General features: G+C 49.2%; 1 protein-coding gene across 2 annotated transcripts; it reads right to left on the bottom strand.

The window, feature by feature from the left end:
- Positions 1 to 6,756: 6,756 nt before the first annotated feature.
- On the bottom strand, positions 6,757 to 16,364 carry LOC138825602 (centrosomal protein 20-like). Of its 2 annotated transcripts, none has more exons than XM_070020279.1 (5): positions 16,257 to 16,364; positions 14,028 to 14,225; positions 12,220 to 12,304; positions 8,762 to 8,898; positions 6,757 to 6,929 (listed from the first exon to the last, which is right to left on the bottom strand). In XM_070020279.1, exons 1-5 carry the CDS (start codon positions 16,282 to 16,284, stop codon positions 6,868 to 6,870), a joined length of 510 nt encoding a protein of 169 aa, XP_069876380.1. In that variant the 5' UTR covers positions 16,285 to 16,364; the 3' UTR covers positions 6,757 to 6,867. The 2 variants fall into 2 exon arrangements, with proteins under 2 accessions (XP_069876380.1, XP_069876379.1); XM_070020278.1 differs by lacking the exon at positions 16,257 to 16,364 and adding an exon at positions 14,592 to 14,908.
- Positions 16,365 to 27,864: the final 11,500 nt, after the last annotated feature.

Below are 27,864 nucleotides of genomic sequence, written 5' to 3'. Positions count from 1 at the left end.
CACGTTTCTTGTTGGTTCATTAGAGATAAGAGTCTCATGGACTTTTCTGCCCAGGATGGCTTTGAACCAGGATCCTCAGATCTCAGCCTCCTGAGTAGCTAGGACGACAGGCGTGAGCTACCAGTGCCTAGCGCTTTTTTTCTTTTCTGAAGGTGCTCTACCACATGAGCCACAGATCTACTTCCAGCTTTTGGGTGTTCAGTTGGAGATGAAAGTCTCACAGACTTTTGTGCCTGGGCTGACTTCAAACCACAGTCCTTGGATCTCAGCCTCCTGAGTAGCTAGGGTGACAGGCGTGAGCCACCACCTGCTGCCAGCCCTTCCTGGGTTCTGGGAAACCATCCTTAAGCTGATATCAGATGCATGAGGGACATGTGCTAACTCCTGTGCCCATCCTGGGGCATGAGGGAAGGCCTAGAGCTCCTAACATCTCTCTGTCTCTGTCTCTGTCTGTGTCTGTCTGTCTGTCTCTGTCTCTCTTACACACACACACACACACACAGTCCTCTCTGCAGCCATTTCTTGACCCCTCTGACCTCTAACTCCAAGCCCACCTGGTGCTTACCTCTGCAGACATCCATCCCTGCCCCACGCAGCCCTGCCCCTGGCCATAGGGGGCTGTCAGAGCCAGGACGGCCTGGCTGGGGGTGGGGGTCAGGGGTGAAGCTCTTGGCGGTGTGATGAATGGGCTGCCTGACAAGCCGTAAGCATCTGCACTGTAAAAGGAGTGGAAACGGTCCCAGCCTGCGCTCCGCAGAGGAAGAAGGGAAGGGGGAAGACGGGGCCCATCATCCCAGTTCTGTCCCGGAGCAGACGGGATGGAGCCAGAAGGAAGCCCCGCTTTGCCCGTGGTCCCAGCAGAGCTGCGTCCCCAGGCTTGCCCTGATTGTGTAGGAAAACATTGTAGCTGCTGCATCACTGTGTTACCAAGACCAGGAGGCTCCCACTTAAGTCTCCTGTATTTTTCTCACCCAGTCCTGTAATACTGCTATGCCATTTGCTCCTGCCAACTCTAGCCCCCCATTCTACCATTGCCATTCTAGGTTTGGAGAAATCAAACCACCTGGCTGAGTAGCAAGGTGATTTGTAAAACAGCAGGTTTGGGGTAGGATATGAACCCAGAACCTTACTTTTTTTTTTTTTTATTGTTGGTCGTGGGGCTAGAACTCTGGGTCTGAGTGCTGTCCCTCAGCAATTTAAGCTCAAGGCTAGCTCTTTACCACTTGAACCACACCACCCCTTCCAGCTTTTTCTGTTTATGTGGTACTGAGGAATCGAACCCAGGGCCTTATGCATGGGAGGCAAGCACTCTATCACTAAGCCACCTTCCCAGCCCAGAACCTTGCTCTTTTACTGAGCAAGTGCTCTACCACTGAGCTCCACGTGGGCATCTGGGATTTGGCGATCTACTAAGCACCAGCCAAGCAACCTCTGTCCTCATTATTCTCAAGGAAAAGCAGCGCCCAGGCCCTGTGCCCTAGTCTGCCCCGGTGGCCCTGCTGGGCTGTGAGACCGGCGTTGAGGCCTTACATAGATGATTTCATACCTTCCTGGCATGCTGTCCTGTACCCAGGGACGGTATGTTCACTTAAGTGACTCAATAAATATCTCCACAAGCCCAGGATTCAGGCGCTTGGATCTCGGAGGTGCATTGTTCCTTGAATTAAATCAGATGTCTCTGTCTTGTTTCTCATGGCTAAAAAGGTCAGTTATTTTAAGAGGGAAGGAGAGAAGCTACTCTAAAAATGACTGAATGCTGTCCTTACTTTCCTTGGCATTCTTTGCTGAGAGGGGCTGGAAGCGGGATTTTCCATGAACTCATGAATCAAGATGGCAAAGGGGATATTTCTGTGTGTGTGTGTGTGTGTGTGTGTGTGTGTGTGTGTGTGTTTGGGGGGAGGGGAGTCCTAAGGCTTGCACTTGGGGCCTAGGTACTGTTTTTCAGGTTTTTTTGCTCAAGGGTAGTGCTTTAGCACTTTAGCCACAGCTCCACTTGCTTCTTTTTTTTCTTTTTGTCCATTGTGAGGCTTGAATTCAGGGCCTGCGGGCTGTCCCTCAGCTCTTCAGCTCAAGGCTAGCGCTCTACCACTTGAGCCACAGCGCCACTTCCAGTTTTCTGGTGGTTAATTGGAGATAAGAGTCTCACAGACTTTCCTGCCTGGACTGACTTTGAACTGTGGCCCTCAGATCTCAGCCTCCTGAGTAGGTAGAATTACAGGTGTGAGCCACTGGCGACCAGCTCGTTTCTTCCTTTTTTAACTCAATTAGCTTTTTATTTGCTAATGTCTTCAAAACAAAGGCCCCAGCTACAGTGACTTGAGTGCACCTCGGGAATTTCGTGATGTGACAAGTCCATGGGGCTCCCTGTGGAGGAGGGGGGGTCTCCCCACCATGAGCAGCTGAGCTCCAGCGCCTGCGCCTGCGCAGGAGGGCCTGGTCATCTGGGTTTCCCCATGCACCTGTCCCAGCTCCCCGCTCCCACAATGATACATTCTCCATCTCTATGGGGAAAGGCCCAAAAATTCTCAGGAAAAATAGTCTTAGAGTTTCTCTTGTTTATATAAAACCAAACACACTCTTACTAGACAATCCCGCAAATCATCTATCTTAGGGATTTACTCAAAAAAGGTGAAGAATTATGTCCAGACCCCCTCCCCCCCAAAAGGTAAATAAATGTGGCTTTATTCACAATCACCCCCCAATGGGAGCCCCCAGGAAGTCATCCAGTAGGTGAAGGGAAAAGGATGAAATGGTCAATACTAAAAGGAAATGAGGTATCAAGACATGAAGACTGGAAGGACCCTTAAAGGCACACAGCTGAACCGGGTATGGTTGTGCATACCTGTAATCCCAACATTTGGGAGGTAGAGGGAGGAGGATCATGAGTTCAAGGCCAGCCTGGACTGCATAGTGAGACCTCGTCTGAAAAAAAAACAAAGGAAAAAACTTATCACTAAATGAAAAATGTTGACTGCGAACTGATTTCAGCCACTCAGGATTTCACAAAAAGGTATTCCCCAAATTGTGGGGCTCTGTCCCTGAACTCTTCAGCTTAAGGCTAGTGCTCTACCGCTTGAGCCACAGACCCACTTCCAGTTTTCTGGTGGCTAATTGGAGATAAGAGTCTCACGGACTTTCCTGCCTGGACTGGCTTTGAACCGTGATCCTCAGATCTCAGCCTCCTGAGTAGCTAGGATTATAGGTGCGAGCCACCAGTGCCCGGCTCTTGCTCAGCTTTCTTGTTCATAGCCAATGCTCTACCACTTGGGCCACACCTGTAGGCCAGCTCTTTTGCTGGTTTATTGGAAGTAAAGTCTCATAGACTTTTCTGACACGGCTGACTTCAAACCATGATCTTTCAGATCTCAGCCTCCTGAGTAGCGAGGATTACAAGGGTGAGCCACTGGTGCCTGACTATCAATTTAGTTTTAGTGCAGGGAACCTGCTCTTAAAAAAAAAAAAATCTATTTTAAGAAGGAAGTTTTACCTCCCTACTTTGATTTAAAAGAATCATTAAGATACCATAATTCTTGTATGAGGGTTGTTGCAAAAATCAAATACCAAGTGTCTGGGAAGCATTGTGCGAAGGCCTTCAGCTCTCACAACTGTTAATGCCTCATGCACAAATACCGACTTTACATAACCGGGCAGGCATGCGAGCTGTACACAAATGGGTTCTTGCACATAATTAGAAAGCTATTAGTTTGTTCTAAGCAACCATATATCCTAGGCGTAAATCTATCATCTTCAAAAGCCGGGTCCCGGCCTGCAAGTCTTCAGTTTGCCTATTCCCAGTGCCGCGTCTCCGAAAAACCTTGCAGACCTAGTTCTTACCAGGTTTGAGCGAAGCCAGGTTTTCTCTTCAATCTAGTCCAGCCTTTCCAGCAGCCATTTACGAGAAGTCAGCGGCTTCTGGGCTACCTCTTCCTGAACACACTGGCCCATAGTGTTTCCTTCTGGGGTGCTCAAGTGTCTTGGCCTGCACATCTTCCTAAACTACTGCCTTCTAAATTGATTCCGAGATGGGCGCTGGCAGCTGGCATCTGTAATCCTAGCTACTCAGGAGGCTGAGTAGTTCGAAGCCAACCCAGGAATGAAAGTCTGTAAGACTTTTATTTCCAGTTAACCACCAAAAAGCCTGAAGTAGAGCTGTGGTTCAAGTGGTAGAACATTAGATTTACACACACATACACACAAAAAAGCTAAGGAACAGCACCCAGGGCCTGAGGTTAAGCCCAAGAACTTGGCACAGCTGCACAAAAATTGTTTCTGCTCACAAGCCCCACATCTAGCAATTTCTAGAGCAAACTTTCTAAGAACACAGTTTTCCTTTGTGCATAGTGGTAAAAATCTCACAGTGAGAGTTTTAAAAATACACGGTGTTGTTTTTCTGAGCTGTACATGGTCCCCGGTTGCAGTACTGTCCCTGAGAGACACACGTCACCCCTAAAGAAGTAACTGAACACCCTGCAAAAGGGAAGCTGATTCTCAAGGATGGAAATTGCACGGGCGTGTGCATGCATACACGCATGCGCTCTCACACACACACACACAAATAGGGGAAGACACACAAAAGCACCCTTCAGGGACTACTTGTGACAGCTTAGTGTGGCTTCCGTGCTGATGGTTTTCAATCAGGACCTCAAGTTCTCTTCTCACCCCAGTCTCGCATCGCTGCAATTCCTGAGGTAAACTCAGTGTGTGCTGCCAGTACCCTTGGATGTAAACCAAGTCCTCTGGGAGAATGCAGATATTTCTATTCCCACACGTCCTATGCTGGAACTCATTACTGCAATCAGGTATCACAGACTTAAACTGGAAATGTGTTCTGCTAAGATGCGAAGAAGCCACCAACAGGGTCTCCCCTAATGTTTTGGCTGGTGAACTATGGATTGCTGATGTGGTGTGTTTAGATGCAAATCCTTGGTTAGCTGTGAGAGCTGAACCCTGACCCAACTCACTAAACATAAAATCAGATGTTTTGGCAACTTGGTGCCTCAGCACCATGGGGCACCTGTTAGTCCAACAGCCTCCGCTCCCCACAGCTAGGCAACACTAGGCCCATGTGGTAAAGGAAGTAAAATACTCGGCCCCCACTGCCCTGGACCTTGCAGTGGCACTCCTTCTGGGCAGCCTGTCATCCTAGCTACTCAGGAGGCTGAGATCTGAGGCTCGCGGTTCAAAGCCAGCCCGGGCAGGAGAGACCGTGAGACTCCTATCTCCAATAAACCACCAGAAAACCGGAAGTGGCGCTGTAGCTCAAGTGGTAGAGCGCTCGCCTTGAGCTGAAGAGCTGAGGGACAGTGCCCAGGCCGAGTTCAAGCCCACGGCCAACAAAAAAAATAAAATAAAATAAAAAATGCTGGAAGTGGAGCTGTGGGTCAAGTAGTAGTGCACTAGCTTTGAGCAAAAGCAGCTTCAGAATGGTGTCTATGCCTGAAGCCTTGAGTTCAAGCCTCAGGACCACCACACACAAAAAAATACTTGGATGGGGCTGGGAAGGTGGCTCAGTGGTAGAGCGCTTGCCTTGCATGCCTGAGGCCCTGGGTTGGATTCCTCAGCACCACATAAGCAAAAAGAAAAAAGCCGGAAGTGGTGCTGTGGCTCAAGTGGTAGAGCGCTAGCCTTGAGCTGAAGAGCTGAGGGACAGTGCCCAGGCCAAGTTCAGGCTCCACAACCGGACCACCCCCCCCAAAAAAAAAATACTTGGAGCTGGGACTGTTATCTTCTTTTTTTTTTTTTTTTGGTCAGTTATGGGGCTTGAACTCTGGACCTGGGTGCTGTCCCTTAGCTCTTCAGCTCAAGGCTAACACTCTACCACTAGAGCCACAGCGCCACTTCCGACTTTTTCTGCTTATGTGGTGCTGAGGAATTGAACCCAGGGCCTCATGCATTCAAGGCAAGCACTCTACCACTGAGCCACCTTCCCAGCCCAAGGGACTGTTATCTTCTGTCCCAAGAAAAACAACAGCTATTTAGTAAGTCTATCAGAGCCCTGCGGAGTGGGGCCTGCCCCACAAGCCATGTGAGGAGAGGCCCATGGGCTTCTCCACAGCCCTCTTCAGGCTTAGACTGCATTCCCATGGAGCAAGGTCAGCTCTTTGTTTCAGACAGCACCACCACCAAAATTACTCCCCTCTACCTTGTCATGAAACCTTCCAGAAGCCAAAATGGCCTAAGAAAAAGAACACGGTTTGGAGGTTCAACATTGAAGTATAATTCAATGGTTAAGTCTAGTTATGGTTATCTGAAGAGTGTGTTCAATTGAAAAAAAAAAAATCTAACAAATGAGCTTTTCTGGATTTAATGTTCTTTTCCAAGTTTTTTTCTTGCAAAATATGAATTTTCCTTCTTTCTTTTTTTTTTTTTTTGTCATTGCTGTTGTGTGTGCTAGCTCTGGAACTTGAACTCTGGGCCTGGGCTCTGTCCCTAAGCTGCTTCTGCCCAGGGCAAGGGCTCTACCACTTAAGACATGGTATCACTTCTAGCTTTCTTGGTGGTTTGTTGGAGATAAGAGTCTCACAAACTTTCCTGAACAGGCCGGCTTCAACTCGTGATCCTCAGATCTCAGACTCCTGAATAGCTAGGATGACAGGCTTGAGCCAATGGCACCTGGCCTCTTGGCTTACAAATCCATGTAATTGTAGTAGAAGAACTTATGGAGAAAGACCTGTAGAATATGCTAGAAGAATAGTCAAAGTATGAAATTCAAATTCATTTTCACATACTTTAAAACATCACATAAGAACAGTGAGGTTTTTGGCCACATCCAGTGAACTTTATTCACAAACGCGGGGAAACATGAGGCTATGGGAGGCAAACGCGGGCGTGCGCAGTGGGGAGGAGAGGTGCGGTACCCCGCGTTGCTCATGATCGCTTCTCTGCATTGGGGTCAGTGCCAGTCCCCGGCTCCCTTCTCAGGCGGTCATCTGCGAAGAGGAGAAAGGAGGTTAGCACTTACCAGGGAAGAAGAGCAGGCAGTCTGTGCGCCCTGCACGCCTGGGGCAGGACGCGTATGCTGGGGAGCACTGGCTGAATTCTGCCGATGACTGGATATGGCAAAGAAACACTCATTTCCTCCACGCCTGAGGAAGGCAGATGGCTTCCTCCCTGGAAGTCGCTGCAGCGATTCCAGTGTTCCTCCATGATTCCTGGAACTGCGAGCTGGACTCAGCTGTGTCTAAGGGGACAGACCTCTCTCCTATGAGGGAAGGATGGATGCTCAGTCGGCAGGTGAGTTGGGCTCCTTTAAACCACAAACCTTCCAACAGCAGCACCCTCTTGTGGTTATAAAGAGAGGGGCCGTCTACATCGTCCTGCCAAAATGGTGAAACTTCAGGGGATTGTGGGAAATGTTCTGAAAAGCCCACAACCTGCCAATAAAGGTCCAGGCAGGGCCAGAGGAGGCAGAGGTGGGAGCTGCGAGCGGCCGGGGCAATGGTGACGCATCCCGACGCCTTGGCTCCCACGGCAGAACTCCGCAGCTGCGCAGTCACAAAAACAGACTCACAGAGGCGCACCACCGCGCCACCAAACCTAACACCATAGCCCAGAGTCTGCACAGCAGCACAGCGGCAGGCTACACCGTGCAACGCTACCAGGCAGCCACACACTGGGGCTGGAGCGTGGCACAGGAGAGCGCCTGCAGACAGCAAGGCCGAGGCCCAGCCCCAGCACTGCCCAAGTACACAGCACGCCTAGGATCAAGTACCAAGTGATACCTGGCAGGGTGCTGGGGGGAGGGCGGGGGGTGCTTGACGGGAGAGGAGGGGTGAAGGGAAGGGAGAAAAGGGGCTGGGAGGGGATGGGCTGCAGAGACGGGGGGGGGGGCACAGAGGATGAGGTTAAAGAGGCCTCAGGTCCATGTACTTGCACATCAACGCCTCCCTCCGCACTGTATTTGCCACAAGGCCCTAGGCACTAGTGTCAATTCCACACCAGTTCCTGGAAAGTTCCCTACAGTCCTAACTGGAAGACACAGGAACAGCCACTGAGGAGCTGGTTCTGCTGACTGCCATCTGCCAGGCCCGCAATGCGCCACACCCTCTTAGTCCCGGCTGTGACTCAGCAGGCAGGAGGGAGCGCAGCGCCCGAGCTCCAGCGGGCCTGGAGTTCTAAGCTACGGCCAGAAGTCCCCGGGAAGCTGCAACCAGTGTCCATAGGCGGTCACAGCAGACAGCAAACGTGTGACAGGGTCCGTCGTGGTCACAGCAGTTTAGAGATCGACGCCACTACCCTGCGGGCATTTCAGTAGTCCAGCGTGACGCTGGAGCGACACTGCTGTGGTAAGCGGCTAGTAACTCCACACAGAGGACAGACTGAGCTACAACCAGCCAGCCCGATCATCACCCGAGGCGCTGCAAACGGTGAGCGGTGAGCGCAGGACACCTGCCTGAGCCTGGAAAACAGCCATGGCTCTCTGCCTCGCTCAGCACTCCCACCTGCTGCTGCTGTCTTGGGGAGGAAACACTGGCCACCTGATTAGAACTACCTGTGCACCATGCTTAGGAGCTGTGCCATTCCCAGGATGGCACGTGGTATGTGGAAATCAGGTCCTCAATCATCCAGAATAGAGATAATATCAAAGAATTCCCCCCACCCTCTGAGACGTTCTGTCCAAAAAAGCATTTTGTTTTCTCAAGACTAAGTCTGCTGAGCTGACTACACTAGATGTAAGCAGACTAAAACTCTGACCTAAAAGCTCAGGAGGAACTGTGAGGACAAAGCTGAGGTTGAGGGCAGAAGCGCAGGGAACTCATACCCGGCTGCCTTCTTCCACTGGACTGCCTGCCAACAGGTGGCCTGGGAGGCTGCCGCGAGGGCTCGCTCACAAATGCATGGTGGGCGCCATCCTTAGGGCCATGCAAGAAATGACCTAAAATTCCATACAGAAGAGGTCTACAGCAGGGAGAAAACAAAAAAGCCGTTAGCTTCACATGAACAACATTTCCTTTGAGAGGCAAGCCTGCCAGGCATGAGATGCATGCTAGTAATCCCAGAAGAGGTGAAGGCAGGGGTTGAGGTCAAGTCTCATGCTGGCCCAGACAAATGAAGCACAAAAGGCCTAGGAGTGCGGCTCCAGTGATAAAGACAGTCCTTGCCTAGCAAGCACAAAGGCCTGAACTGAATCCCCAGTAACCGCCACCCTCCAACCCCACCAAAAAAATCAAATCAATCACTAACATTCGGTAAGCTATGACACTTAATAGCCACGTCGTTCACTAGACCTAAAGAGTCAAGATTATCCAAATATGGATAAAATAGATTTTAAAACCCAGACAAAAGACATTAACAAGTGAAATAAAGTTTCAGTCAATTCATAGGAATTCAGCTTGTAAAACCCAAGCTGATGCAGGCGTTCACCGCGCACTGCCGCACGAGCCCGGCGCCTGCGCTCAAGCCCTGCCTTGCACTTGCCAGCTGTGGGATCCGAGCAAGAGCCTCATAAACCTCCCTGCTCTATAAATGGGGAGAAGCGCGATCCGTGTCGCAAGGTGGTTATGCAGGAATGAGTTCATAAACGCCAAGTGGTCAGTGCTGTGCCTGGCATATCTTAAATGGCAGATACATTTTACCTATATAAGATTGGGGAATAATCTTTTAAAAGCTACTTTAGGCCAGGTGCAGTGGCTCGAACCCGTAACTCCTTGGTGCTCAGGAGGCAAAAATCAGAAAGATGGCAGGTTGCAGCCAGCCTGGGCAAACAGTTTAAGAGACCCCATCTCAACCAACAAAAATCTGGGCATGATGTTTTACAGTGGTCATCCCAGCTACTCTGAAGCATAAAGAAGACCGAGCTTCAGGCTGGCGTGGAACTTTTGGTCCTCCTGTCTCGGCCTCTCCAGGCTAGGATTACAGGTATGCACCATCATGTTTAGTTTTCACGGGCTCATTTAAGATTGCTGTCTAGTATGAGAACAAACGAACAGAAACTCCACATGTAACCTGGTTAGATGGGAAGCAAATGTTGGATCTCACAGAGGCACAGAAACTCGAAGGGTTAAGATTTTTAAAAAGCCATAAAGGACAGAGGCTTCTCCATCAACTTTGTATGTGAACCTGAGCAAGATAAGGGCGCTCCCACCAAAGCTGGGCGGAGAATACAACTACAAGGTTCCTCGAAGCATGAGGAAGACGGAGGAGGGGCAGATCCAATGACAGGGATAGAAGGATTGGGTCCGAAGCTCCTGGCTACGAAATAAGGACTTGTCACATATGAAATGGGAAGTGACTTCATGTTTTCAAAAAAAACCCCAAAATACCATAAGCCAGGTGCCAGTGGCTCATGCCTGTTATCCTAGCTACTCAGGAGGCTCAGATTTGAGAATCACAGTTCAAAGCCAGCCTGGGAAGGAAAGTCTGTAAGACTCAGAAAAAGCCAGAGGTGGCACTATGGCTCAAGTAGTAGCACACTAGCCTTGAGCACAAAGAGGCTCAGGGACAGTGCCCACGCCCTGAGTGTAATCCCCAGGACCACAGAGGACAGGCAAAGAGGTAAGGGATAAGACAGGTACTGGACACAAAGGAATGGTCAGGAGGCATGTGAACATGCAGCGGGCGCAGAGGTGAGTGGGACCTGTGAAGGGGACTGGTTGAGAACAGAGAGCAGTGGAGACTGGTCAGGCCTGGCTGGTTTACAAGAACAGCCATGGGAAGGTATGAGGAGACAAACGCAACCGTGCACTCCAGACGCAGCTGAGCAGACATGACGCTTCCACACCAGAAGAGGTCAGGTTTAAAGCAGCCACTCATGTGCTGACTAAAGACTCGAGGACTCAGAGCAGGAGGGAGGAGGACAAGAAGGAAAATGAGGACAGAATGGGGCATGCCCTTGGCTTACAGGACTTCTGAGGAGTGAGGGTATCCAGAGACAGGGAGACAGGGCCATGAGGAGCCCTGAGAGGAAGCATTCTGCCCCAAGGATGCTCTGAAATCAATACAGAGTCCACTCTGGGTATGGGTACTGGAGGTGGCACAGCGCACCAGGCAGGGTGGCAGGTCATCCCAGAAGAGAACCTGTACAGAGTGCCTACCAGTGAAAACACTCTGCTGCACAACACACACAGTGGAAGAAGAGAGCATCCAATGAAGTCAAATTCTTCAAGAAGCCTCTTGCGAGTGAGGCTGCTCTGATGGCTGTCCTCAGGCCTTCAAGGGACTTCAGGGGAAACAGTGACGAGTCTCAGACACAGAAAGGGCAAAGGCGAGACAGACTCCAAAGGTGACATGGAGGAAGCAGTGGGGGGAAGAGTTAAGTAAGAAGAAAACTACTGAAAGGGCAAGACCTTGAGGAACAGGATTAAGAAGCCAAGAGGAAGCCAAGTGCCAATGGCTCCTATCTGTAATCACAGCAACTCAGGACTGAGATCTGAGGATCACGGAAGTCAGAACAGGGAGGAAAGTCTGGGAGATTCTCTACAAGTCACCACCAAAAAGCTGAAAGTGGAGCTATGGCTCTAATGGTAGAGCACTAGCCTTGAGAAAAACGTTAGGGGACAGCACCCAGACCCCAAGTTCAAGCCTCAGCAGGGGCACAAAAGAGGAAGAAAAAGAATGAGACAGAGGGAAAGAGAGAGATGGAGGGAGGGAGAGATAGGGGAAGAGAGAGGGAAAGAGAGGGACAGAGGGAAAGAAGGAGAGATGGAAAGGAGAGGAAATAGATAGCAGACAGAGGAAAGAGGGGAGAAAGGAGGGGGAGAGGAGAGAGATGGGGGAAGAGATGGAGGGAGGGAGGGTTGGAGGGATAGGGAAAGAGAGGGAAAGCGAGGGACAGAAAGGGACAGAGGGAAGGAGGGAGAGAGGGAGAGAAGGAGAGATGGAGAGATGGAGGGAGAGAGGGAGAGATGGAGAGAAGGAGAGAAGGAGAGATGGAGGGAGAGAGGGAGAGAGTGCATGCACAAGAGGAGTTTCCCTTAGAAAGAGCTAGAGGGCTGGGCGCACAGCCCAGTGGTGGAGCAGCCGCATAGCATACTGGAGGCCGGGGTTCCCACTCCTCCTCCTGCCCCGCAACACAAGGATGGAAGTCTCAAGTCAGAGGACCCTGGATTGCAGTGAATAGAACTGGTGTGACTTACTGCTGCTCACCTGGGATGGGGTACCAGGCTTGACACACACGAGAGCTTAAATATCCGCTTGATGGACAAGAAAGAAAACTGCCACCATGCAACTGTGGCTCCAATACACAACATCTGAAAACCTGCATTTATCCCAACTTCTTACATTGTGTTATCCTTTGATTCTTCAAAGGCATTTAGTTCGCGGATGAGAAATTGTCTGTCCAATGGAACTACAGGTTGACCAGATTCTGGGAGGAAAAAAAAATCATAAAAATACTGAGTCTGTTCATGTAGAAAGCAAATACGATTCTGCTCAGAACCTTTCTTCCAGGCACACATATTTTTCAGACCTGGGAATGACGACAGATCCCCTGCATGCACTTTTATGACGTCAAATTTTGTTAAATGCATAAACTCATACGACCCAAGATATATTGTCTCTCTAAGTCCTCAATTGTTATTTGTTTGCCTGTTCTGGTATGGTACTAGAGCTTGAACTCAAGACCTTCTCAAGATCTTCACTTGTTTTTATCACTCAAGTCTGGTGCTCTATCACTTGAGCCACAGCTCCACTTCTAACTTTTTGATGGTTAACTGGAGATACGAGTGTTTCACAGAGTTTCTAACCTGGACTGGCTTCTAACCTCAAGCTACCCTGAGCAGACAAATCTGTGAGACTTCCTCTCTGATGAACCAGCAAAGACTGGAAAAGGGGGTGTGGGCTCAAGTGATAACAGCACCAACTATGAGTGAGTGTGAGGCCCTGAGTTCAAGTCACTGTACCAGCACACAATTCCCCGCCCCCTCCCCTCCAAAAAAAACCCCCCACCAACCAAGCCCACTAACAGGCACTCACATAGCCTTTCCCTGTGACGATGCTTTTCACAGGTGTGAAATCCAACACGACTGAATCACAAGTGTGCAGTTAAGGAGAAGAGTCAGGGGCTATTTGGTGCATGGTTCCATTTCCATGACACCCTGGCAAAGGCAAATGTGGCAACAGTAGGCCAGGGGCCGCAGGAGCCAGGACTGGGGAAGAGGCTGATCACAAGGGCATGAGAGAGAGAGTTTTGTGAGGGCACAGAATGTGCAATGGCTCAACTGTGACTGGTGGTTACACGGCTGAACATGTTCGACCAAATCCACACAACTATCCTAAGGTCCATTTTGTTTTTGTTTTTGTTTTTGTTTTTTTTTTGTCGGTCGTGGGGCTTGAACTCGGCCTGGGCGCTGTCCCTCAGCTCTTCAGCTCAAGGCGAGCGCTCTACCACTTGAGCTACAGCGCCACTTCCTCCATTTTGTTTTGTGCAAATTGTACCTCACTCTTTTTAAAAAGCCAAAACACTTTCCAGGCACTGGGGGCTCACATCTGTAATCCTAGCTACTTGAGAGGCTGACATATAAAATAGGATCCTGATTTGAAGCCAGACCAGGCAGACAAATCTGTGAGACTTATTTCCAATTACCCAACAAAAAGCAAAAAAAGCTGGAAGTGGAGGTGTGGCTCAAGTGGTAGAGTGCTAGCAGCAGTGAGTGAAGAAGTCAAGTAAGCGCGTGAGACCCTTAGTTCAAGCCACAGTACCAGCACACACACACAAAGTCAAACATTATTGTGCAACTCAATCATTACCGCTATGTTTCACTGAAAAAGCCCACAGCACACAGCTGATGGCACCCTCAGCTTCCTGTCCTGTGCGATTGTGGAATCATAAAGCTGCCTAGACCCAGCTGAGGAAAGCCGAATCTGACATTCAAGTCCTTACACTACAAAAACACAGCGCTGCAAAGTGAAGATCTAAAGGCAAAGTTCGTTTCTCCCACTGCATAAGCTTTCAAACTTGCTGAAGCTATGGAACGAGCCCATGGCACTCTCCTGTTCCACGTGCCAAGGTGACAGCAAATCTTATGAAATGAGATTCCTGCTAACGGGCTCTGAGAGTCTGTCCCGGGTAACAAAGGAGTGTCACTCACCTGCCATGAGCACGGATTCTGTGTACTTATACTTGTTGAAATCCAGGTACTCCCGAATGAGTTCATTAATGAGAAGGTTCTCATGAGACAAGGACGGCCGGGGTTCTTGGTCATCATCCAGAGCATGGAAAACTTCAGCTCGGATCCTCGCCTTTAAGTATCCTAGCACCCCTCTCTTTTCCAAGGTGTCCTTTAACACTGTTAAACATAAAATGTTAATGCTTTGTTACAGAATACATTTTGTCTGACTTGGGCATACTCTAAAGATGCTTACAAGGGATGTGGCACAAATGGAGCTCTATCTAAACACTGTCACCTTAACTATCACAAACCACACTGGTAAAAAAAAGAAAAAAATTAAGTTCGCAATTTACAACAATGTACCCCCAATCTATGTGAGCATCTTTACTCTCAGGGGCTGCAGTCTGGTACATATCCTTCGATGAGTCAAAGCAGGAGAATGGAATTACTGTTAGCTTGCTGGGGCCTGAGCTTGCTCCCAACGCTCCTAAACATTTCCCGAAGGGCTTATCACTGCAGAAGGATTCTGCCATCCCCACTGACCTCTGGTCCACAGAGATGACTGAAGCAAACAACTACATTCCATAAAAGAAAGGAATGTCATGTTATCAAAAGCTCCAATAGCTACTCCTTAGGAATGGTCCATTCTGACAGATGTGTTAGCAGTTTTGCTTTAAGACAATTGTGAGTTAACCCTTTACGACAGCAGAGTTTTTGTTGTTGTTGTTGTTGTTGTTGTTGTTGATCAGTGGTGGGGCTTGAACCCTGGGCCTGGGCGCTGTCCCTCAGCTCTTCAGCTCAAGGTGAGCGCTCTACCACTTGAGCCACAGCGCCACTTCCAGTTTTCTGAGTGGTTTATTGGAGATAAGAGTCTCACAGACTTTCTTGCCCAGGCTGGCTTCAAACGATGATTCTCAGATCTCAGCCTCCTGCGTAGCTAGGATTACAGATGTCAGTGCCCAGCAACATCAACATTTTTAAGCTTTAATAAATAACGAGTGATTCGTGAGTTTTTATCTTAATAGCGCCCTCTGTTTTGAAAGCATCCCCTCAACCTTTTTTCAGGTAACGTTAAACACAGCCATGAGGCAGTCTTTGTAACAGGCCCATAAAAGGAAAGCAGAGCCTTATCATAGTTCTTGGACCATAACTGAACCCCCTGTTCTCTAACTCCATCTTTGGAAGTTAAGATGGAAAGATATCCTCCTCCCACCCGGCCCCCCTACACACACTGGCAAGAATCCCTTCCAAGCACTCCGCAGTACAGGACACGGCCTCAAACCTGCCAGAGGAGTAAGGAGGCTGCAAGGAGCAAACCCACATTTCCTTCACTGTCTTGGGGAGGGGGGGAAAGGGTGTTAACAACCTATGCCTCAGTCGCCTTCCCCAAAATGACTTCTACTGCTCAGAGCAAGCCAGAGGAATGGAAAGCCAGAGGAACGGAAGAGATGCTTTCAAAAGGTAAAATGCTCATAAATCCAACGTCAGGGGTCAGGAAGTAAGTTTTTTTTTTTTTTTTTTAATTGGTTTTGGACTCAAAGGTCTTCTTTGAGAACTCCGCTGTACAGACAGTCATCACACGGTTACCTGCACAGGGCCACCCTAACCGCCAGGCCCTGCAGCCCCTGCGGTGATGCTGAGTGCACAGAGACCGTCCTCAGAAAACACGTCTTAGGCTGGTGTGGTTCACACCTGCGACCCTAGCTGCCCAGGAGGGGGAGGGGGGGCGGTGGTGAGGGGCTTGGTGGTGAGGATCAGGGTTCGAAGCTAATCTGGGCAGGTGAGACTCATCTACAATTAACTACCAAATACAACAACAACAACAAAAGCCAGAAGTGGAGCTGTGGCTCAAGTGGTGGAGCACCAGCCTGGGGGGGGGGGGGAAGCGCAGGGACAAGGCCCAGGTCGTGGGTTCAAGCCCCAGGACCGGCGCAAACGGAAAGGGAAAAAAGACGTGAAGGGAAAGGGAAAAGGAAGGGAAAGGGAAAGGAAAGGGAAAGGGAAAAGGTAGGGGAAGGGAAGGGGAAGGGGAAGGGGAAGGGGGGAAAGGCCCCGCTGCCCCCGGCCCGGCCCCGCCCGGCGTCCGCACGCGGCCCTGCCTCGACCCCTGCGCCCCTCGGCCCCGCGAGCTCCTCCGTCCCGGCCTCACGGGTGGAAGCTCCCGCTCGTCCCGCTCGTCCCGCCGCCCAGCCGTCCGTTACCACTCACCGGTCTTCAGCTCAGTAACAGTCGCCATCTTTCAACCGCCGCCAAGGACGCGCTTCGCCTGTGCGCACGCGCGGTGTCCACCCCCCGCCAGGCCGCGGCGTGACCTGCAGCCAATAGGCGCACAGATGCCCGCACGTGGGAACCCGCCTCTCTCGGTTTGTGCTGTCCTGTCCGCGATTGGGTGAATGGCGAATGTCCGTGTGAGATGCTTACCAATCAGCGAGCTTGGTGGGCGGGCTTTACTGGGGGAGGTGGAGCCAGGAGAGAGAACCTTCCCAGCCTTCACCTGTGGGTGCTGCTGGCTGCTTAGCTTTTACCTGCGGGGCCTCTGGGCCTCCGCGGGGCGCTCACCTCCGCAGGTGCACACCTTCGCAGCCCCCCGGACCCACGCAAGCCCAGCCGGCAGCGGCATCTCGGGAAGACCTGGTAGAAGATGACCACCGAGGATCTGCATTTCTTTCTTTCTTGACTTGTTATTATAAAGGTCATGTACAGAGGTGTTAGTTACCTAAGTCAGGTAAACAGGTAAAGAATACTTCTTTTTCTCTTTTGCCAGGCCTGGGCCTTGAACCCTGAACCTGGGCGCTGTCCCTAAGCTCCTTTTGCTCAAGGCTGGTGCTCCATCACTTGGGCCACAGTACCACATCTGGCTTTTTTTTCTGTTGATTGATTGGAGATGTGAGTCTTACCATCTTTCTTGCCCAGCTGGCTTAGAGCTGCCATCCACAGATCTCAGTCTCCTGAGTGGCTAGGATTACAGGTGTGAGCCACCAGCACCTGTCTAAAGAATATACATTTCTTTTGGAGCAACATCATCCCTTCCCTTGAGACCTGCATTTCTGTTAAGTTCCCAGGTGCCAGCTGGCCACCAGTGGCTCACAACTGTAATCCTAGCTACTCAGGGGACTGAGATCTGAGGGTCATGGTTCAAATCCAGCCCAGGCAGAAAAGTATGAGAGACTCCAATTAACCAGCAAAAAGGCCAAAGTGGAGCTATGGCTCAAGGCCAAATTTGAGTGAAAAGCTCCGAGACAGCTGAGTTTAAGCCTCAGGAGAGGCAAACACACACACACACACACACACACACACACACACACACACACACACACACACACACACACACACACACACACACAGGCCCTGCGTTCAAGCTTCATGGGGTGGTCCATATCTGCCATACCAGCTGCTCTAGGGGTTGTGGCAGGAGCATCACTTAAGCCCGGAAGTTTACCTCTTGAAAGAAAAACAAATGAACAGGTAAAAACGTGCACTGCAATAGAATAACCCACTATGGTTCAGGGTGTGGCAAGACAGGCACGCCAGAGCTAATTGGTGGGTGGGCCAACTGGTACCATTACCCAGAGGCAGCTGGGCAAAATCAGAATCAACCTTGCACACCCTTTAGCCCATTGATAGTCTAGTTGTAAAATATATCTCAAGCCAGACTGGCACTGGTAATCCTGGTTATTCAAGAGGCTGAGATCTGAAGGATCAAGGTTTGAAGCCAGCTAGTGCAGAAAAAGTACACAAGACTCCGTGTTCAATTAACCAGCAAAAAAGCCAGGCTGGAAACCTGACTTAAGTGGTAGAATACCAGGCATGAGCAAGCAAGTCAAACAGGGTTGGAAGATTCTGAGTTTAGGCCTTATCTCCAGCATAAAAACAAAATATGTCTGTTTTATGCCTAATAAATCATATACATGGTATTTATTGGAGCACTCTTTATAGTAGACCAAAACTATGCACAATGCCCAGAAAGCAAACAGTTGTCAATACTAAGTGCTGGCCAGCCAGCTGGTAGGAAAACAAAGTCACTTTGAGAAGCCGTTTGCAACTTGTATTCACATATTGATGACCTAGTAAATTCAATCCCAGAGAACTAAAACCTTAAGTCCACACAAAAGCCGGTCCAATAACAGCAGATTTCTTCATAATCACCCTAAACTGGAACCAACAAAATGTCTCATGACATTGTGAGCCTAACAGGCTCACAAATCACAGAGCATGTATACTTGTGCCAAAAAATCCATAACACTGTCTACTTAAAAAATAACACACACACAAAAAGGTGTGGTACTTCCTGAAGTGTGGGCTGAGATTACAGGAGTGTACCCTGAAGCTTGGATCCTCCTCCCCTCAAAGGGCCCGCAAGACCCTGAACACTGTGCTCTCTCTCTCTCTCTCTCTCTCTCTCTCTCTCTCTCTCTCTCTCTCTCTCTCTCTCTCTCTCTCTCTCTCTCTCTCTCTTCCTAGGAAAGATAGATGGATCTCACCCTGAGGAGCAGTGATGGGTGGAGCCGCCTCCCACCCCTACCTGCCCCCCCGCCCCCCGCCCCCCCCCCCTCAGGTGTACAGAGCTGACTCAACCCTTAGTCATGATGCCGCAGAACCTGCCCTGCACCTGGAAGCTGCAGGTTGCTGCCAGCACCAGGCACCAGGCTGGGCTGCACCCCTGGGGTAGGATGGCTTTATTTCACCTTTAGTCCCCTAGCCCTGAATGTATGCTCCAGTACTGCACAGAGCCAGAGCCAGACAGAGAGAAAAGAAAAAATAATAACTTATTAGGCTATCCATGGTGTGTGTTTGTTTTTTCTGTGAGGAACATCCAGTGCAAATCAAGGAATTCTTGTTCTTTTCCTTGTCATGAAGCTTCAGACAAAGGAACTGCACAGCGCAGCTTGAATAGACTCCACAGTTGGCAGCGTCCACACATTTTGTGTTGTGGTGTCTGTGCCTGGGACTGCATCTCTCTGGTCTCTGCATTGAAATCCCAGTGGTCTTTCTCGATCTGGTCCCATGGCTACCATGCCTGGGCCCTGTGAAACCCCTCCCCATCCCCAATGGCTGGATCCTTATTGGTTGACCTGAGCCAATCATGGCAGAGACAAGAGAGGGACAGATGGAGGTGACCCACAGAGTCAGATTCAGTAACATACATTCACAAGCTAGGTCTATTTCATTGGCCAAGTACTGCTGATTTTTCTCTTTTTTTAAAAATAAGTTTTTTATTTTGAAAATACTGTACAGAGGGGTTACAATCACATGAGTAAAGTAATGACTTCATTTCTTATCACGCGTTGTTGCCTCCTCCTTTGTTTTTCCCCTACCATCCCTTCCCTCCCATCTTCTCCCCCCCCCACCCCCCACCCCCGCCTAAATGGGAAAGTTCATTTTTTGACATAGGTCTTGTACATCTCATTGTTGCAATGGGTCAACCTGTATCCTTATTTAAACAATTTGTTGCTGGTTTTTCTTGATAGCCACGAGCCACTCATTGAAGGGATTCTTTGATTCCAATCTTACTTGCTAATACTCTAGTCACAGATTGCATTTCCCAACAATATAGAAGTTGCAGAACTGCTCAGAGAGTGTTAAGTGGCTGGATATAGGGTTCTTGCAGAAGGGAAGAGCAGAGGGGCTAAGAGAGATGGAAAGAAAGCCACCGCAGAAATCACTAACTTGTAGGCGCCGGTGGCTCACACGTGTAATCCTAGCCACTCAGGAGGCTGAGATCTGAGGATCACGGTTCAAAGCCAGCCCAGGCAAGGAAAGTCCGTAAGACTCTTATCTCCAATAAAGCACTAGGAAACTGGAAGTGGTGCTGTGGCTCAAGCGGTAGAGCGCTCACCTTGAGCTGAAGAGCTGAGGGACAGCGCCCAAGTCCAGCATTCAAGCCCCACGACCAACCAAAAAAAAAAAGAAAGAAATCACTAACTTGCATTTCTTACATGTGTGTGCGTCTCTCTCTTTCTTGCTCTCTTCCCCCCATTAAACTCTTTTGCTTTGCAAATGAGAGAGAGACAGAGACAAGAGACAGAGACAGAGAGGCAGAGAGATGGATGCCAGGGCCCAGTGGTTTATGCTCAAGTCCCAGGACTAGCATGTGTGCGCTTGTGTCTACACACACACACACACACACACACACACACACACACACACACCTCTTTTTTGGTGCCCATTCTGGAACTTGAACTCAAAGCCCAGTTGCTTTCCCTGAGCTTTTTTAGCTCTCTACCTTACGAGCTCCATTTTGGGCGTTTTTGGTAGTTCATTGGCGATAAGAATCTTCAAGCTGGGTACAAGTGGCTCACGCCTGCCATCCTAGCTACTCACGAGGCTAAGATCTGAGGATCACAGTTTAAAACTAGCCTGGGTGGGAAAGTCCCTGAGAGACTCTGATTTCCAATTAACCAGTCAAAAAACCAGACATGGAGTTGTGGCTCAAAGTGGTAGAGTGCTAAATGCTCAGGGACAGCACCTAGGACCTGAATTCAAGCCCTACAACCAACACACACACACACACACACACGAGTCTCATGGACATTCCTACCCTGGGCTGGCTTTGAACCATGATCCTCATATTTCAGTCTCCTGAGTAGCTAGGATTATAGGTGTGAGCCGCCCATGGCCAGCATCTTTATCAGGCCTTGGGTGATCTATGGGAGACCATGTTGGGGTCTTGGGGTTGATTCTGCATGGGGTGAATCTTGTGTGTGAATCTGTGGGCTGTCCAGCGGGCCCCATCTCTTGTCCGAGCAACCAGGAACCTCATTGCTTGCTTCCAACCTGTATTTTCCCTCTGCACTCACAGTGTAGTAAGCTGTTGCCTCAAGAAGTCAGGGTCATCCAGGGCAAGGCCCAGCCTCAAACTAACTGCTCCATCCAACATGGCGTCAGACTGGAGCAGGGCATGGCCTGATTCCACGCTCATCTCTCTTGGAGCATTCATTTCTGGTTTGGTGTCCCAGTTTAGTTATCTGTTCTCTCCCAGAAGAGTCTGAGTTGGAGCAGGCCCAGTAGGGACCAGCTCCCCTAAAGAACAGGTGATGGCCAATTTGAGGAGGAATGAGGGAAGGCCTGGTTGGAGTCTAACCACTGCTCCCCTTGGAAGTTGGCATTTGCTGTGTCATCTTGACTTAGGAATAAATGCTGCCAGCCTGTGTAGGGGCTGATGACTCATCCGGGGATCCCATCTTCCAGTGGTTACCTTCAGCCTCTCTCCAAGATGATGGGGATATGTCAGTGACCCTGGGGTGCCAGCCAGGAGGCTCTCCTTGCAGCTGAGCTTATGGGAACACAGTGGGCAGATTGGTGCCAAGGTCACGGGCGGGCGGGAACGCTCCTTGGATGAAAATGGTTGTTGTGCTGCCTTCTGGGAAGCAGATTAAAATGATCAGTGCAAACCTGTGTTCTGGGGAATTTTCTTTAGATCACTGGGGCTTTTTGTTCTTGTTTGCGTGTGAGTTCTTGTTAATATCAGGACTAAACCAATGAATCACTCCCTCTTTGATTTGCAGACTCTACCAAGTGTGGGCTAAATCGTCCTCTTTTCTTTGGATATTAGCCTAGTAACAGAAATTCTCCAAGTTGTCCTGAATTTGCAAGATTGCAGTGATAAGTGATCATTTTTCTTTCTTTCTTTCTTTCTTTCTTTCTTTCTTTCTTTCTTTCTTTCTTTCTGTCTCTCTCTCTCTTTTTTCCCTCCCCCTCTCTCTTTTTTTCTATTTTTATTTCTGTTTTATTTGTGGTGGTGTTGGGGATTGAAGCTTCCTTGTGATAAAGTTTCCTTTCCATGAGAGTTTCTAAATTTAGTTGAATTTATCCATCTGCCCATTTTTTGTGGGGTCGGTCGTGGGGCCTGAACTCTGGGCCTGAGCGCTGTCCCTCAGCTCTTCAGCTCAACACTAGCACTCTACCAATTGAATCACAGCACCACTTCTGGCTTTTTTCTGCTTATGTGGTGCTGAGGAATCGAACCTAGGCCTCATGCATGGAAGGCAAGCACTCTACCACTAAGCCACCTTCCTCGCCCTTCCCCTTTTATTAAATTACATTCTTCATATCTTATTAGAAGTTCTTCATTACTTAAAAAAAAAGTTTGATACTTGTAAGTTTTGACACTTGGTAAAGCAAATCCTTCTTTGTTTTGTTTTGCTTTTTTCCCCTTATTTTCCTAAATGTGTCTTGACTGCTTTGCCTCTTTTCATTCTCACATCAGATCTAGAATCAGCTTCTCAAGTTAAAAAAAGAAAAAGAAAGAAAAGAAAGCTGAGCTGGGCACCGGTGGCTCACGCCTGCCATCCTAGCTACTCAGGGGGTGGAGATCTGAGGATCGCAGTTCAAAGCCAGTGTAGGCAGGAAAGTCCGTGAGACTCTTATCTCCAATGAACCACTCAGAAAACTGGAAGTGGTGCTGTGGCTCAAGGGGTAGAGTGTTTACCTTGAGCTGAAGAGCTGAGGGACAGCGCCCAGGCCCAGAGTTGAAGCCCTACGACCGAAAGAAAGAAAGAAAAGAAAGCTGAAATTTTGATTGAAATTAATTTTATTTATAGATTGATGCAGGGAGAATTAACCCCTTCTAGTTGTAAGCATTTCACTTAATGAACATGGTACTATCTGTCCATTTAGTCTATTTTTTTCATATCTCTTTATAAAATTTTATAATAGTTCCCTAAAGGGTTTTGTACATATTTTGTGATTTTTTTAAAAGATCATTTTATTAGGAACTCTTTGGGTATAGGAAGGAGACCTCCTTTTTACCCTTTTTTTGGGGGGGTCTGGTCGTGGGGCCTGAACTCTGGGCCTGGGCGCTGTCCCTCAGCTCTTCAGCTCAAGGCTAGCGTTCTACCACTTGAGCCACAGCGCCACTTCCAGCTTTTTTCTTATGTGGTACTGAGGAATCGAACCCAGGGCTTCGAGCATGCAAGGCAAGTGCTCTACCACTGAGCCACCTTCCCAGCCCCTTTTTACCCTTTTTTAACTATTTGCATTTTTGTTTTATTTATTTCATTTTATGTCTATATTTTTGTCCCAGCCCTGGGGCTTGAACTCAGGGCCTGGGCACTGTCATTGGGCTTCTTTCAATCAAGGCTAGCCCTCTACCATGTGAGCCACAGCTCCCTATCTGTTTTATTTTATTTTATTTTGCCAGGGCGGGGGAGAGGTTAGTAATGAAATTGGAGATAAGAACCTCATGGACTTTCCTGCCCAGGCTCGCTTTGAATCATGGTCCTTAGAACTCAGCCTCCTGAGTAGCTGAGTAGCTAGAATGCCAGGTGTGAGCTTCCAGTGCTTAGCTGGATTTTCTTTTCTACATACAGATGATGGTTGAAATAAAAATTGGGGAGATTTTGAACGTAGTACTATGCTATGGGGGTTCAAATACCAAACAGTCTCAAACAGCTGTCAGCAAGAAGTCTCTCTCTCTCTTTAGTTCCTGTACCCATTTGAGTATCCTCAACCTTCCCGAGTAGGTCACTAGAGCTGGGTATCTCTTATGTATCCTTCCAGAATTCTTCACGCACATACCCTTCTTCAAGAAAGGGATCTGTTTTTGTTGTTTTTTGGGGGGGTCCGGTCATGGGGCCTGAACTCTGGGCCTGGGCGCTGTCCCTCAGCTCTTCAGCTCAAGGTTAGCACTCTACCACTTGAGCCACAGCGCCACTTCTGGCTTTCTTTTTGCTTATGTGGTGCTGAGGAATCGAACCCAGGGCCTCAGGCATGCAAGGCAAGCGCTCTACCACTGAGCCATCTTCCCAGCCCTAGGGATCTGTTTTTTTTGAAAGAATCTCTTGTCAGACTTTGTTGTTGTTGTTGTTGTTGGTGGTGGTGGTGGTGGTGGTGGTGGTGGTGGTGGTCATGGGGCTTAAACTCAGGGCCTGTGCCCTGTCCCTGAGCTTTTTCATTCAAGGCTAGCACTCTACCAACTGTGAGGCACAGCATCACTTCTGGTTTTCTAGGGGTTTGTTGGAGGCAAGAGTCTCATGGATTTTCCTGTCTGGGCTGGCTTTGAACCATGATCCTTAGATCTCAGCCTCCTGGGTAGCTAGGATGACAGGCGTGAGCCACCAGTGCCTGGCCCTCTTGCAAGACACTTGCAAGGATAATGAGAAAACAAGGATCCAGTCACAGATACTAAGTGCATTCAGGCATAGCTAAGTCTCCTGTCCCCACCACACAGGTGTGGTCATTTATGCAGGAAATTTCTTCAGTGTTACACCCTGTACTCTGCACAGTCCTTGACACCACCCCCCCACCCACCCACACACGGTACTGGTCCTGGGGCCTGAACTCTGGGCCTGGGCGCTGTCTCTGAGCTTTTGTGCTCAAGGCTAGTGCTCTACCACTTGAGCCACAGCTCTACTTTAAGCTTTTTATGGTTAATTGGAGCTAAAAGTCTCATGGACTTTTCTTCAAACCATTATCCTCAGATCTCAGCCTCCCAAGAAACCAGGATGAATTGGTGGCGGTCATACATAGAGACTGAGTAGGGATAAGATAGGAAGCTCAGAGATACGAGGCTGTGTTCGGCGGCTTGCAGGGTGACACTTCCTAGCCAGGGACTAATTTGACCAGAGCTGGGGTGAATCTACAGCGTGGAATTGGATCTCATCTTCAAATGTTTAAGAGCCATCATGCAGAAAGGAGATTAGCCTATTGTACTGTTCCTAAGAATGGTGTGGGACGGGGTTCTGGGAAGACTGATTTGATCTGGAGATAGAATGAACTTACTAGAAGCTTTGTTATAAAACAATGGATGGAGAGTTTGACCCCAGCCCCTGACTAGGAAAGAACTCCAGCCTGCCCTGTATCCAGTGGCTGCCTGGGAGGTAGGGCGGGGCTTGGCTAAGAAGCGTGGGAGCTCGTCTGTCCCTTCCCACGGGACTGCGGCGCTGCGGCTACAAGGCTACAATGAGCAACAGGCCAGCCATGCCAAAGACTTGGGGCCCTCCCCTCTGGTGCCCCAATTTCATCAACCCATAGTGAGCCTCTTACAGTCTGGTGGGAGAACACATAAAGACACTGTTCCTGTCTTTGGAGCAACTCTGTATATTGGTAAGGCTTATTCTAAAAGTGTTTATCAAGTACTTAAGACAGAACTCAGCCCTTAATAACTGTGCCATGCCTCCAGGCTGCCCCTATATAAAGTCCTCAGGCTTGAACTCAGGGCCTGGGCGCTGTCCCTGAGCTTTTGTGCTCAAGGCTCACATTCTACCACTTGAGCCGCAGCTGTTTGTGCTTTTTTTTTTTTGGGGGGGGGGTAATGATTAATTGGAGATAAGAGTCCCATGCACTATTCTGCCTGGGCTGGCTTTGAACCATGATCCTCAGATCTCAGCCTCAACAGTCAGGTGGACTTCCAGCTGTATGAGACATAGAGATTGGGTGGTGGTTTTAAGCCAGTCCAGGGCTGCCCGTGCCATCATCCCCCCCAAAAAAAAAACGTTATCTAGACCCCATTTTGATCATGAACCTGCAGTCCCAGCTGTGTGGGAGGCTATGGGAAGGAGGATTGCAATTTGAGGCCAGCCCTGGGCAAAAGGAGACATGATACCTGAGATATAACTAAAGCAAACAGACCGGAGTGGGTGTGGCTCCAGTGGTAAGATTGGGTTCTGAGTTCAAAGCTCAGTAACTACCAAAAGAAATGAAGGGGGTTTGCTTGGTGTGGCACTGCTGTTGCTCGCTCCTGAGCACTCATCATCGTCTTCCAGAGGAGCGACCTGAGATGACGTACAATGCAGTGGGATAAGAAGGTTGTGCTGGTTCTGGGGCTTGAACAACTCAGGGTACCTTCCCTAAGCTTTTTCCTCAAGGCTGATGCTCTGTCACTTGAGCCACAGCTCCACTTCCAGCTTTCCGATGGTTCATTGGATATAAGAGTCTCATGGATTTTTCTTCCTGGGCTGGCTTTGAACCAGGATCCTCACAGCTCAACCTCCTGAGCAGCTAGGATGACAGGTGTGAGCCATGGGCACGCGCTCTTCCGTGTAGTCTTTGCATCTAATGGTCCCCATTCATAAGTATTCAATACATTTTACGGTCCCAAGTCACACATACTCAAATCTGTACGTATTTAGCTTGCAGATAATTCATCTCTTTATTCCTCCTACTGAATCTCAGCTCCATACTGGGGGAGTTGGTACATTCTAAGCCCCGAGCTCTTAGACTCAGTGTCAGCAAACTTTCTCTCTGAAGATCCAAGTTGTAGCCGGGTACTGGTGGCTCATGCCTGCCATCCTAGCTATTCGGAAGGCTGAGATCTGAGGATTGTGGTTCAAAGTCAGCCTGAGAAGAAAAGTCTGGGAGACTTTTAGTGGGACTTGAACTCAAAGCCTGCACACTGTCCCTGAGCCTTTTGTGCTCAATGCTAGTGCTCTGCCACTTGAGCCACAGCGCTACTTCTGGTTTTTGAGTGGTTCACTGGAGATAAGAGTCTCACGGGGGGCCTTTCTGCCTGGGCTGGCTTTGAACTGTGATCCTTAGATCTCAGCCACCTGAGCAGCTAGGATGACAGGTATAAGCCACTGGTGCCCCTGCTTGCTCACATTCTTGATGCCCTTTGGGACATTTCTTTCCTTTGGGGACAGGACAATACACCTGTCACGTGCAAAGGTCAGGGTGACCTTCCTTGTTTTGCTGTGCAGAGAACCATTGGTGTGGGGGCTCAGGATGGCTGAGGAAGGATAACCGGGAGCTATGGGTAGAGGCTTTCTTCGGACTTGACCTTTCTCTTTCCCTCTTCTTTCCCCTTCCTTCTCTCCACTTCTTTTCCATTTACAGAAAGTATTTCTTTTTGAGACAGAGTCTCACTATGTGTCCCTGCCTGGCCCTGAACTTGAATCTGAGATACTCCTGCCTCCAAGATGCTGGGATTACAGGTGTTCACCGCTAGTAGGCCCAACATGGCTTCTTTTCCTTTTTAAAGTCACTATGTTTTGGGATTATTATTCATTATTATTATCATGCCAGTTCTAGGGCCTGAACTCAGGGCCTGGGTGCTGTCCCTGAGCTTTTTACTTTTCTTCTCAAGGCTAGCTAGTGCTCTGCCGCTTGAGCCATAGCTCCACTTCCGGCTTTTTTTTTTCCTGAGTAGTTTATTGACAATAAGAGTCTCACAGACTTTCCTGCCAAGATGGTCTTCGAACCGTGATCCTCAGATCTCCACCTCCAGAGTATGAGTAGTTTTAGCTGTAATCACAGGTGTGGGCCACGGGCTCCCAGTTTCTTTTGGTGTTGTGAATTGTTACTTCAGTTGTTGCAGTGCAAAGAAATAAACTCAGGGTCTCTTGCCTGCTAGGTCAGTTCCTTGCCACCAAGCTCTGAGGTTTAGGTCTATTATTATTTTAATTTGTGATAGTTCGTATACAAGTGGCTTGTTGTAAGCATCATGAAGCATGCCGGCCTGTAGCGGTTAATTGCATCCACATTGCAACACGCACACCACCACTATCTCCAGCTTTCACTCTATAGCCATCCACCGATGGCTCTTCACACCCCCTCCCCCGGAAATGATTATGTTACTTCCGGTCTGTAGGACTATGTGTCCCTTCAGTGGGCTGGTACAACAGCCGCCCTTTTGGGACTGGGAGCGGGAGCAGGTGTCAGAACTTCCTGCCTCCCAGGCCGGAGAATATTTCACTAGCCCATAAATCACACATTTGGTTTATCTACTCCCTTATCTGTGGCTGGCTCACCGACTTTCCCCAGCCTTGGCTACTGTGCAGAATGCTGAGATAAGCAAGAGTATGCAAATGTCCACCCTAGTCCTCCATTTTCCTTCTGCCTGCATCCCCATGAGGGAAATTGCCGAATCACTTCCGGTAAA

The sequence above is a fragment of the Dipodomys merriami genome, unplaced genomic scaffold (genome assembly GCF_024711535.1).
Source record: "Dipodomys merriami isolate MVZ:Mamm:240054 unplaced genomic scaffold, mDipMer1.0.p SCAF_138, whole genome shotgun sequence".
NCBI classification, from domain to species: Eukaryota; Metazoa; Chordata; class Mammalia; order Rodentia; family Heteromyidae; genus Dipodomys; species Dipodomys merriami.
Note: the sequence above shows the minus strand (reverse complement) of the source record. Positions and strands in the feature narration are given on the sequence as shown.